Source organism: Cynara cardunculus, unplaced genomic scaffold (genome assembly GCF_001531365.2).
Source record: "Cynara cardunculus var. scolymus isolate 2C unplaced genomic scaffold, CcrdV1 Un_Scaffold_4756, whole genome shotgun sequence".
In the NCBI taxonomy this organism is placed as follows: domain Eukaryota; kingdom Viridiplantae; phylum Streptophyta; class Magnoliopsida; order Asterales; family Asteraceae; genus Cynara; species Cynara cardunculus.
In genome coordinates this window covers 30,764-42,234 of record NW_020202047.1, presented here as the reverse complement: position 1 = coordinate 42,234, position 11,471 = coordinate 30,764, and the positions used below count along the sequence as shown (strand labels likewise).

General features: G+C 40.9%; 1 protein-coding gene across 1 annotated transcript in view; it reads left to right on the top strand.

Moving 5' to 3' along the window:
* Window positions 1-1,539: 1,539 nt before the first annotated feature.
* LOC112504138 (tafazzin) overlaps window positions 1,540-11,471 on the top strand; it is a 29,785-nt gene continuing 19,853 nt past the window's right edge. Inside the window, exon 1 of the mRNA XM_025108092.1 lies at window positions 1,540-1,819. Within this exon, the coding sequence (XP_024963860.1) occupies window positions 1,600-1,819 (220 nt within the window). The 5' untranslated portion in view covers window positions 1,540-1,599. The remainder of the gene's footprint in view (window positions 1,820-11,471) is intronic.

The window sequence follows — 11,471 nt, the reverse complement described above, 5'->3', positions numbered from 1 at the left end:
ATGAAGATTACTTCAAGATTCGTATGAAATCTGGACTTATCATAATTATAGGTCACAATCGATGTTATAGAATGTTGAAAAATAGGTTTCAACACTTAACACAAAAAATTCATAATTTTTTTCATGGAGTGTTGGATAAAATGATTGAGTTTGCTAAAAAGATCATACTTCCTACATCATTCGATCCTAATCCAGATATTCTCTGGGAATAATAGGAGGTTACGACGGATATTTGAGGGAACTAATAATTCAATAATAGTTGTATAACTTTATTTAGTAAATTTATTTTGACTATTAGCTTTAATGTAGGGAGCAATTGACGCCCTTAATGGAACTTTAATACATGCTATTGTCTCTATTCAAGAATAACATGTATACAGAGGACGAGGAAAAAGGTGAATGCTCTCAAAATATTTTGGCAATTTGTGACTTCAACATGGTTTTTACATTTCTTGTTGCCGGATGGGAAGGAATTGCACATAATTCTAGAGTTCTGTCCGAAGCTTTAATAGACGGTGATATTGGATTTCCATTTCCTCCTTCAGGTATATTAATGATTTTAGAGGTAATATATTTACTACATTCATATTAATAGCTATTTTATTTATTGTTTTAAGATAAATATTATCTATGTGATGTTGTGTATACATATAGTCGAGTATTTATGGCACCGCATTGCAACGTTAGATATTGGCTCAGAGATTTTCGTCGTCGACCAACAATGAACAAGTATGAAAGGTTTAATCATTTCCATGCAAATCTTAGAAATACTATTAAACATTCTTATGGTGTCTTGAAAGCATATTCTTCAAAATTGAAAAGAATGGCACCATTTACACTTGAGGTTCAAATAGACGTTGTTATTGCATGTTTTGCGGTTCACAACATCATACGAGAGTAATATTTAAGTGATGAGTTATTTTCTGAGTATTATCAAACCAACGAGCAAGAGGACGATGGTCGATGGCGAGGATGAGGCCGAAAAGGTTCGATCGCATGGGAGTGTCACTGATCAAACATATATGACTAGTTTAAAAGAAGAAATTGTGACACAATTAATGCAAAATGAATATTGATTCTAGTTGTTATTATACTTTGTTCATGTTTTCTATTACGTGTTGAATCAATTAACATATTTTAGTTAAAGTTTTTGAATGTGTTAAAAATAGATGGTAGTTTACAAATAGTTTAAATGATTGAACATTTCAGTTGAATTTAATTAAAATGAATTGGTTCAGATTTCAGACTTTAAACGTTTGTCAGTTTACAAACATAAACAGTTTTATTGATTCAGATTTTAGATTTTAGACGTAAAAACAAATAGTCTGACTGATTCAGATTTCAGACGTAAAAATAAACAATCTAACTGATTTAAATTTCAGACTTTAGTATCACTTTTTATAAATGAAAAACTTAAAAATTTAAAAAAAAATAATAATACCTAAAACTGTTTGCCAACAAGCATCGGGCCGGGTAAGTAATAGGTAAGTAGCCATAGCAAACACTTACAACCTAAACACCTGTCGCACTCCAACTTCCCGCTGCTCTCTAATTCCCCTCCCGATATTTTTTCCGTGCTCGAGCCTTGATCTGAAAACAATGGAGGAGCGTTGGTTCCAGAAGGAAGATCGGTGGAAGGACAGAGCACTTTGTGTACAGCACCGCCTCAGAGATCGTTTTCGAGTAGCCATCGACAAACACCGTCGCCGGCAGCGGTCCAATGGGTACGTTTCGTCTGTTATGGAACGCTGGCTTCAACGTTTTCGCCATTTCCGAAGTGAAACATTAGCTAATTCTTCCACTTTTTATCGTAAGAGAGGTATGGTTAAACCTACTGCAAAGTGTAGTAGGACCTTTTCTTGTGTTAAATTATTAGAATTGCCTTCTATCGCCCAATATTTGGTTTAATTTGCCTGCCTGTATCTACGGTTTCACGTATTTGATATCTTCAACTAAGCATATCGGTAAATATCACTTGCAAGTGTGCAGTAGCATAGAAGGAATCAACAAGGTAATCATATTTGATATCGTTGGGTTCACGGACATATTTCAGAAAGTTAGGCATCGGTGTACTTAAAGAGTGCCTACGTCAAAAAACAATACATGCTTACATGAATTAATGTGGGACATAAGGAACATATTTGAGCTAGGAGGATCAGCGATAGTGAAATTTGATATATCTGGAATCGATTTATCATTTTTACCCCCAGCGGAGTCGTGCAGGCTTCAATTTTAGACGCAATTTGGATTTGCTTGTGTACCCAGAACTGCAGTTCACTTGATAAATCTAGGCATATATCAGTAAATTGGGCACTATTGTAGATGTCAGATGTTCATGGTTTTATCAAATCATATGACTAAAATGTGAGAAACAGTAGATAATCCCTGTTAGTGTAGTGAAATATATCTTATAAGGGTGTGAGTCCAATGGAAATATGGAATGAAGTGTTACGTAGAACGTTAAGTGGAGGAATGGAGAATTCAGGAGAGGGAAATATGGAGATGAGAAGAAATCATATAGAATCACGACCCTATCTATTTTATGGGCAAATATTGAGGATAATCTATTTTTATGAAATAGAGCCTCCTTTATCTCCATGTTTTGAACCGAACTTTTTTCCCTAGCCCTAAATACGGAATGTAGGCTTCAATTTGAGATGTATGTCAGATTTGCTTATGTATCCCTAATCACCATTCACTTAGTAAGCATAGGCATAGGTTAGTGAATTGGGATCTTTTCATTCACTTTTTTTTAAACATTTCTAGACTAGCCGTTTCGTGCTCCTAGATGCACGAATGAGGAGAGAAAGAAGCAAACGAGCCAGGGAAAGAAAGGACCAATTAGTTCATTCATTAACTAATATGAATATTAGCTAGTCTGCCGGTTGTTTATAGTTCTGTAACTTGACAATCAAAATGACTAGTAAGTGAGAATCAATAGACCATCAATTTTAGCATTGTGAAGTTTTCCTTTAAAATGACTAGTAAGTGAGAATCAATAGACCATGAACATTAGCTACTTATCCTCTAGTGAATATATGAATATGTAGAATGAAAATTCGAATACTGGATAATTTTGGATGGGTGAAGGAGATGAGAAGAAAGTGGTACCCGGGTTATTGGTAGAGGCCAGCCGCCCAGGACGTCAAGGGTTCAAAGCTTACCAAAGGCGAGGAGTGCGCGTGAGTATTTGCTTTATATACTTCAGAAAAAATTTAGAAAAGAAAGAGGTGTTCCAAAGCCTTATCAAACTCAGGATCATTCAATATGACCGCTATATGGAATCACAATGACATTTATTGTACAACTAAGTCTTATGAATAGTTGTCTTGAAGTTAGGCATCAGTGTACTTAAAGAGTGCCTACGTCAAAAAACAGTACATGCTTACATGAATTAATGTGGGACATAAGGAACATATTTGAGCTTGGAGGATCAACGATGGTGAAATTTGATATATCTGGAATCGATTTATCATTTTTACCTCTAGTAGAGTCATGCAGGCTTTAATTTTAGACGCAATTTGGATTTGCTTGTGTACCCAGAACTGCAGTTCACTTGATAAATCTGGGTATATATATATCAGTAAATTGGGCACTATTGTAGATGTCAGATATTTATGGTTTTATCAACTCACGATCAATATGACTAAAATGTGAGAAACAGTAGATAATCCCTGTTGGTGTTGTAAAATATATCTTATAAGGGTGTGAGTCCAATGGAAATATGGAATGAAGTGTTATGTAGAACGTTAAGTGGAGGAATGGAGAATTCAGGAGAGGGAAATATGGAGATGAGAAGAAATCATATGGAATCACGACCTTATCTATTTTATGGGCAAAATTCGAGGATAATTTATTTTTATGAAATAGAGCCTTCTTTATCTCCACATTCTGAACTAAACTTTTTTCCCTAGCCCTAAATACGGAATGTAGGCTTCAATTTGAGATGTGTGTCAGATTTGCTTGTGTATCCCTAATCACCATTCACTTAGTAAGCATAGGCATAGGTTAGTGAATTGGGATCTTTTCATTCAATTTTTTTAACATTTCTAGGACCACTTAGTTCATTCGTTAACTAATATGAATATTAGCTAGTCTGCTAGTTGTTTATAGTTCTGTCACTTGACAATCAAAATAACTAGTAAGTGAGAATCAATAGACCATCTATTTTAGCCTTGTGAAGTTTTCCTTTAAAATGACTAGTAAGTGAGAATCAATAGACCATGAATATTAGCTACTTATCCTATAGTGAATATATGAATATGTAGAATGAAAATTCGAATACTGGAGAAGTTTGGATGGGTGAAGGAGATGAGAAGAAAGTGGTACCTGGGTTATTGGTAGAGGCCAGCCGCCCAGGAGGTCAAGGGTTCAAAGCTCACCAAAGGTGAGGAGTGCGCGTGAGTATTTGCTTTATATACTTCAAAAAAAATTTACAAAAAGAAAGAGGTGTTCCAAAGCCTTATCAAACTTAGGATCATTCAATATGACAAGCCTGAAAATGTCACCAAGCCCCTTCACCCCGTTTACACTGTGACCAACATTCAACACAAGGACCGGGTGCTTGACGGTACGAAGGTCTCATACTCTTCGTGGGTCAAGTTATTTCAACTACATGCCAAGGGATACAAAGTCATGTCACACATTGACGGAACACCGCCTCCGGCGAAAACTGATGCAGAGTATGAAGCGTGGACTGAAATGATTCGATTGTATTGCAATGGATTTACGGGACGTCCGATTATTTACTGGTTCGTGTCTTGGCAACCGAGTCAACTGCCCACGAAGCCTGGTCTCGAATCAAAGCCATTTTTCTCAACAAGGGCTCTAGGGCGGCGGCACTAGAGCATGAATTCAATAACCTCACATTAAAATCCATGCCGTCTCTTGAAGCTTACTGCCAAAAACTCAAGGAATTGGGCAGTCAACTGAATGACGTGGATTGTCCGGTTAATGATCAGATGCTCGTTATTCAACTTGTTAGAGGACTTCCGGCAGAATACGACACCGCGGCCTCGTATATCAAAGTCTTCCCATGTGGGAGACTGCATGTAGTATGCTCGAGTTGGAACATCACCGACAAAATGCCCGGGAAACCATGTCTACACAGACTGCTATGGCTGCTGTTTCCTCAGAACCACCACATGATCCTTCAAACTATGTCAACAGAAGACGCCCCAATAACAGGTCTGGACATAGGCGGCCCAATAACTCCTCTAGCGGTTCCTCCTCAACAGGCCCTTGGCGTGGTTCAGGCCAGCCTCAGTTGACTCGGTCGCCATGGAATTCTCAGCCTAATCGGCTGCCCAATTGGGCCTATTGGAGCCCACTGCCAGTCCATATCCCACCAACTCTGGATGGGCCTCTTCTTGGGCTGGATCTCCTATGCCAGCCTGGGCCACACCTCACGGCCCACCTGCACGTCGCAAGTTAGTCCCAAGACCTCTTGGCTCAACAGCGAACCAGGCTAATCTCACTGCCTTTAACCCCCTTGAGCCAACTCAGCTTGGYGAAGCACTTCAGACAATGACCATGGACCCGGTTGATGATCAATGGTACATGGACTCGGGTGCAACAGACCATCTCACGAGCGACCAAGGTAAGATTTCTAAACCCTCGTTAAATTGTCCCATTGGCTCAATATTTGTTGGTAATGGTGCTCCTATGCCGGTTCATGGATCGGGTTCCTCCACCATTCCAACAACCACACGTAACCTACACCTAAACAACATTCTTTACACACCCAACATCATTAAGAATCTCCTTTCTGTTCGTAAACTTTCTGTTGATAATGATGTTTCCATTGACTTGGATCCCAATGGGTTTTTTGTGAAGGATTATCAGAGTGGTCAGATGCTGTCCTGCCACAAACGCTTGAGACGTCTATATCCTCTCACCTATCCGGTCACCAACTCCACTTTTTTCACCTCAAGTGTTCGAGACATTTGGCATGATCGATTGGGACATCTCGGTCTTCTTGTTTTGGATTTTCTTAGTTTGAATAATATTATTCCATGTCCTAAACATAGTAGATCTTTGGTTTGCAATTCTTGTCAGCTTTCAAAGCACAAACGATTACTGTTTTCGATTCTAATTCTACTACTGTTTTACCGTTTGATATTGTTCATTTGACTTATGGACATCTCTTGTCCCCCAGCAAAATAGGTTATAAATATTACATGGTTTTAATAGACGATTTCACACAATATACATGGGGTTTTCCAATAAAATTCAAGTCTGAAACATTTTCCAAATTCTCTCAGTTTCATAAATACATCCAAACTCAATTCAGTCTCACAAGTAAAGCTTTTCAATGTGACTTAGGGGGTGAATTCGATAACCAAAATTTCAAATATTTTGCTGAAACAAACGGTCTATTCTTCCGCTTCTTTTGCCCTCACACTTCCCAACAAAATGGGAAATCCGAGTGTATGATTCGAAGACTTAACGAGATCATACTCGCTCTTCTCACAGACGCATCTCTCCCACCCCATATCTGGGTTGAAGCATTACATACCGCGTGTTATCTCCACAACATTCTCCCCACCAAACTCTTAAAATTCACCAATCCTATGACTGCTCTTTATCATCGAAAACCTTCCTATGACCACATACGGGTTTTCGGGCGTGCGTGTTATCCTAACACAACCGCGACACGGAAAAACAAGTTGGAACACCGGTTCACTCGTTGTACCTTCCTCGGGTACCCTGCCAATTTTCGCGGGTATCGGTGCCTTAACCTTTCTTTTGGCAAAGTCCTCTCTCGTCATGTCACTTTCGACGAGACATCTTTTCCATTTTTTGAAGATCATCCCACTGAATCCTTAGACTACTTATTCCTCGAGTCTGACCCATCTCCTACCATCTTTGACCCACCAGCCACTTTACAACCTACTCCCCTACCAACTACCCAAAACTCTTCTGCCCAAAACACTTCCCCGTCTACCACTCTTCAACAGCTCCCTCTTATCCATACCTACCACCGCCGGAATACACAACCACCGGTCACCATAGCCCCCCGCAGCCCTCCTCACCTGTTACAAACCTAACGCCATAGCCTCCACCACCTCCCCCACCGCCACCACCACCTGCATCAACCCATCCCATGATAATCCGCTCCCGAGCATCCAAATCTCAAACTCCTGTTAACCTACATACTACTGCCCAAACTACAATATCTCCCATACTAGCTTCCACATTAAATCCCTTTCCAATCCACATTGGCAAGACGCCATGACCGAAGAATATCGAGCTCTAATGGACAATCAAACGTGGGACCTGGTACCTCGGCTCCCTGATGCAAACATTATTCAGTGCATAGGGTTGTTTCGTCACAAGTTTAATGCAAATGGCACCTTACAGCGATATAAGGCCCGGTTAGTTGTTAACGAGAAATGTCAACAGGTCGGAGTCGACTGTGATGAAACGTTTAGTCCCGTAGTCAAACCGACCACAATCAGAATGATGCTCAGTCTAGCTATCTCTCGGGGTTGGTCAATTCACCAACTCCACGTTAAAAATGCATTTCTTCACGGGGACTTAAATGAAACAGTATATATGTTTCAACCTTCGGGGTTTACCGATACCACTCATCCAAATTATGTATGCAGGTTATGCAAGTCTCTTTATGGGCTTAAACAGTCCCCTAGGGTGTGGTATGACAGATTTGCTACCTACATTACTAAGTGTGGTTTTCGGAGTATCGTTAGTGACACTTCCCTATTTGTCTACAAAAAGGGACATGACATGGCCTACTTACTGTTGTATGTTGACGACATCGTACGCACGGCCTCTAATGACTAGCTTCTCACTAATATCATTGCTCTTTTATCTCGTGAGTTTGCTATGTTAGATTTAGGTACCCTCAATCTTTTCCTCGGGATCCAAGTTAAGCATGAAGACGGCGGCCTGTTCCTTTCGCAAGAAAATTATGCCACTACCATTCTATCCCGGGCTCATATAGCGGATTGCAAACCCAGTTCCACTCCTGTTGACCCTTCCCCCAAAATGAGTGCAACAAGTGGTAAACTACTACCTGAGGGGACACATTATCGCCAATTGGCAGGAGCTTTACAATATCTTACTATCACCCGTCCGGATCTTACATTTGCGGTACAACAAATTTGCTTATTCATGCATGCCCACGTGATCCACATTTCCAGTTCCTCAAACGAGTTCTCCATTATCTTAAAGGAACAATTACTTATGGACTTCGTATCTCACCCTCCAAATCGACCCAACTTATTGCATATTCTGACGCCGATTGGAGGAGTGCCCCGACTCTCGCCGCTCCACTTCCGGGTACTGTGTTTTCTTAGGAGATAATTCGGTTTCCTGGTCATCAAAACGTCAGCCAACCATATCTCGATCAAGCGCTGAGGCAGAATACCGTGGGGTTGCAAATGCAGTTGCAGAAACGAGTTGGTTGCACAACTTACTTCTTGAACTTTATGTTCCCACTCGCAAGGCTACAGTTGGTTACTGTGATAATATATCGGCTAAAAATCCCGTACAACATCAGCGTAAAAACATGTGGAACTTGATATCCATTTCGTCAGAGAAAAGGTAAAAAAATGGTGCAGTCCGGGTTTTACATGTTCCAGCCGATTTTCAGTACGCCGACATCTTCACAAAAGGGCTACCGCGTCATCTTTTCCACCGTTTTCGGTCCAATCTGTGCATTCGTCCTTCTACTGCTCAGACTGAGGGGGTGCATTAGTTGTAAATTAGCTATTAGCTGTAAATTAGATGTATCATTTATAGAATTAGTCTTATCTATTTTAGGTTGTTATTTGGTAAATGCTCCCCCTTAATTGAGTGGAGATTTGTTCCTGATTTGTAGCTTCTCCTTTGTATTTATATTCGAATGTTTGTGAACAAAGATCATCTTGGGAAATACATTTGCTTTCATGCAGAACAAATATGTTGGTAGGAAACACTTGGACCTATAGCAAACTGAACACGTAATAAGGAAGCAACCTAAATCTAATACAAGTAGGACTAGTATTCTATTGTAACTCTTTACTCTAATAAGCGTAAACTTAAAAAGTGAAAACTAATATTGATTTTAACATACATAGTCGCAAAACTCGATTGATTTAATTGAATCTTAGAGGACAATATGCACATGGTTTCTTGACCCCCTTGTAAGTTCTATGATAAGTTGGCTAAGTTAACATAGGAAAAACATGTAGTTGCAATTGTTTTATAATCTTTGTGGGCAGTTTAGTAGGCACCCCATCTCCATGTTCCTACATATACAATAGAAATATAGGACAGGAGAAGTTGATTGACCCTATTCTCTTAGATATAGAGTACTCGTTGTACCTAAGTAGCACATGCTTTAATTATTACATGCAAGTTAGACTCAGAGAGCAAACTTCCATCGAGATAAACTTGGTAATTATGTATGTATATATCGATTACAATCAGGGATATATATAAGAGATACATTTACACTCTAGACCCTCTAATATAATTATATATATATMWCACTTAATTGTCTAATATTCCCCCGCAAGCTAAGGCCGGGGAGCGATCTGTAGCTTGGACCGTAATAGGAGAAACCGTTGTGAAGGTAGCGGCTTGGTAAACACGTCTGCAATCTGATCATCTGTAGATATAAACTGAACTGAAAGCTTCCGTTGCGCAACCATTTCTCGRACAAAGTGAAAGTCAACTTCTACATGCTTGGTACGGGCATGAAAGACAGGATTAGCTGAAAGATACGTAGCACCAACATTATCACACCATAAAGTAGGAACCGACTTCATAGGAACCCGGAGTTCGCGCAGTAGTGTTTGAAGCCATGTGAGCTCAGCAACAGTATCGGCTAGAGCCTTGTATTCAGACTCTGTTGATGACCGAGAGACAGTCCTTTGTTTTCGTGCAGACCATGATACTAGGTTTGAACCAAGATAGATAGCATATCCCCCAGTGGATCGACGGTCGTCAAGGCAACCAGCCCAGTCAGCATCGGAGAAGCCAGTCAGGGAGTTGTAAGCAGAATCAGTGTAGGCATGAAGGATTGTGCCTGAATCATGCATGATTCGTAAACCATAGTCAGCAGTGCCCTGCAAGTAATGAAGAATTCGTTTGACTGCCGTCCAATGATTTTCAGTGGGGGACTGCATAAATTGGCAGACTTTGTTGACCGCGAAAGTAATATCCGGACGAGACAATGTCACATATTGAAGGGCACCCACAATTTGGCGGTACTTGACCGGATCAGCAAACGTAACGCTATCACCAAGAGCAAGATTAGCATTAGTGGTCATAGGAGATGAAGTCGGTTTAGCATTAGACAGGCCTGCGCGTTGCAAGAGTTCAAGGATGTATTTCCGTTGTGATAGAATCATATCATGACCCTGACTGGTTAYTTCAATACCGAGAAAATAAGACAAGCGACCCATATCCTGAACAGCAAAAGAGTGGCTAAGTCGTTGTACCACTTTGTCAATAGCCTCCGGGTTGTTTCCTGTYAAAAGAATGTCATCAACATAGACTAGCATGTACAAAATGGTGCCCCTGTGGGAGTAAATAAACGAGGAAGGGTCCGTTTTGGAGCCYTGAAAGCCAAGAGAATGAAGGACCGTAGAAAGTCGATGAAACCACGCTCTAGGGGCCTGCTTTAATCCATATAAGGATTTGTGAAGTAGGCAAACATGATCGGGTTTGTCCGGGTCAACGAAMCCTGGTGGCTGCTGCAAATAAACTGTCTCGTTGAGATCACCATGTAGGAAGGCATTTTTCACATCAAGTTGCCTTAGGGACCATTTCTGTGTTGCAGCCAGAGATAGAACAACACGTATGGTGGTTGATTTGACCACGAGACTGAACGTCTCCTGATAATCAATGCCTGGTTGCTGCCGAAAACCTTTGGCTACTAGTCGTGCCTTGTAACGTTTTATTGCCCCTGTTTGATCCCTTTTTAATTTGTATACCCACTTGCAATCAATTATGTTGGAATTTGGAACGCGTGGTACTAATGTCCAAGTACCATTCCGCATCAGTGCCGAATACTCGTCAGCCATGGCAGTACGCCACTGAGGGTACCTGTTAGCAATAGTAAAGGTGGTCGGTTCGGTGTCAGGTGAAGGGTGATKGGTATGGTATGAGGAGGCATTGTAAGGTTTGGTTTGTTTGGGATTGGGACGTAGGTTGGGTGGTCGAGTACGGGTGGGTTGTTCGGTGGTAGAGGATGGGGGGGTAGGGGTAGGCTGCGGTGGTGGTTCGGTGACTATGGAACGACGGTGATAGGTGTGGTTGGGCCGTTGGGTGGTCATTAGGAGGAGTGGTGGTAGGTGTTGTTTCTTGTGGGACAGTTTGCACTGTAGGTGTTGTGGAGGGTGTCGAATYTGGTGGAGCAGAATGTTCATTAGGTCCTGTGGAGGATGAAGAGGTGGGTGGGAGGTCAGATTTGGGATAGGTGGAGATGTAAGGATTTGGAGTGGTTGGAGTAGGAGTGGTTG